Source organism: Meleagris gallopavo, chromosome Z (assembly GCF_000146605.3).
Source record: "Meleagris gallopavo isolate NT-WF06-2002-E0010 breed Aviagen turkey brand Nicholas breeding stock chromosome Z, Turkey_5.1, whole genome shotgun sequence".
NCBI classification, from domain to species: domain Eukaryota; kingdom Metazoa; phylum Chordata; class Aves; order Galliformes; family Phasianidae; genus Meleagris; species Meleagris gallopavo.
Genome location: NC_015041.2, coordinates 49,338,700 through 49,340,385, shown reverse-complemented (window position 1 = coordinate 49,340,385; position 1,686 = coordinate 49,338,700). Strand labels below are relative to the sequence as shown.

The 1,686-nt window shown below is 51.1% G+C and overlaps 1 protein-coding gene across 1 annotated transcript in view; it reads right to left on the bottom strand.

The window, feature by feature from the left end:
* Positions 1 to 397, bottom strand: part of FSD1L (fibronectin type III and SPRY domain containing 1 like) — a 30,150-nt gene extending 29,753 nt beyond the window's left edge. Inside the window, exon 1 of the mRNA XM_031557431.1 lies at positions 30 to 397. Within this exon, the coding sequence (XP_031413291.1) occupies positions 30 to 397 (368 nt within the window). The remainder of the gene's footprint in view (positions 1 to 29) is intronic.
* Between the last annotated feature and the right edge of the window lie 1,289 nt (positions 398 to 1,686).

The window sequence follows — 1,686 nt, the reverse complement described above, 5'->3', positions numbered from 1 at the left end:
GCGGCCGGCACAAGTAGCGCGGCCCGAACCGCCCACGGGCCGCCGCCCGCTCCCGCCCTCGCGTCACAACGAATGCGCGCAGGCAAACGCTTACGCACGCGCGTTTTTCTCCGCTCCCTCCCACTACCCGCACGCCAACTGCACGTGTGCCTCGCCAACCCGAGCATGCGCAGTTGGAGCCGGCGGCCGCGGAGCCGGGCCCTATTGCACCCTTGTCGCAGGTTCGAATCCCGGCCACGTAGGGAGGGCGCTGAGCAGGGATGAATGGTGGTGAGATTTCCCCCCTCGGACTACTGCGAAGAGTGAGGTCTGTCCACCTCGGGGAGGTCAGAGCCGCCAGCGGCAGCCCCCTCAGCACCGAGGGGTGTGGGTTCTGCTTGCCTTTGTGCCCCAGCATTATTTATGCGGCTGGACGTTCTGGCAGGCAGCCTTGCTTCATCTCAGTGACTGCTAATCCAATTTAAAAAGAAAAATCGTTCCAGCGCAGTGCTCGCAGGGGAATCGTAATTTCATAATGGTGATGTTTCACAGAGCTGCTGCCTCAGAACAGCTGCTGAGTTGGAGAGAAGCTTTGCTGCATCAGGGCTATGGAAATCCCTCACTGCTGGGAATGTTTGCTGCCTAACAGTGCAGGAATCATTTTGTTCAGGTTTCCACAAGCCCTCTGTAGTCGTGTCTGTGGTTCCTCCATCTGGCCCAAAAGGCCCACAGGGCAGCAGCCCTTGGGCAGCCACGAAGGCTGGCATTCCATGATGCTTTTCACTTTGCATGAGCCTGGGCCAGGCTTCAACGAGGGAAACACCAGCAAAGTGAGGCGGTGTGATGCACCAAGAGTGCAACTCCAGCCCCTTGGAATCATCCACAGACCTCCTGCAGCCACCTCACCTCATGCAGGCTGAGCCTTGGCTGACATTTTAGGGTTTATTGCACACTCCAGCTATATGATATCTCCTTTGTTCCACATAATACCCCCAAACTAGCATTTTCCAGGTTGGTATGTTCTTGTGGACCAGAGTTAGCTATTTTCCAGTTCTGAACTGTTTGCATGCATTTCTATGTTAACACTTCCCCTGCTGTTTTGAAGCATTGTCATCTTTGCTAACAGCTCACAGGCCTAAAGAATCCAGAGAGAAATTCAAGGAAATAGCCCTCAGTTTGCAGTATGCATTTTCACTTTACGTGCTCATTATAAAACTCACAAATAGAATCTACATGTAAAGGAAGAGGTAGAAAAATCTTGTCAGTCACTGAAGACTTGTGATGAGAAGCAAGCAGTTATACACCCGCACTTACTGGTAGAAAAAAAGACCTCCCCACTTGCTACCCATTTCAGGGCAGCCAGCTCTGTCTTGCACACCTGCTGATTTTGCTAGGCCTGAACAGAAAAAGAAATCAAACAACAGGCTTTGGTTTGAGGACACCCCAGAAATCTCTTGAATGTTTCAGACCACCACTAGGAAGTCAGCAGCCTGCAGCTGCTAGGCTATGTGGCTGATGATGGTGAATGAGTAACCAGAACTGAATGATGACTGAAACTGCTCAAATACAAGCCACCTGGTCATTCATTCATGCATACATACATACATACATACATACATACCTTTCCATACCAAATTAGTAACAAGCAGTTTTGAAGTCCAGAGATATTTCATCTTCTAGGTGATGGCATGCTTTCAGGATAGGAGT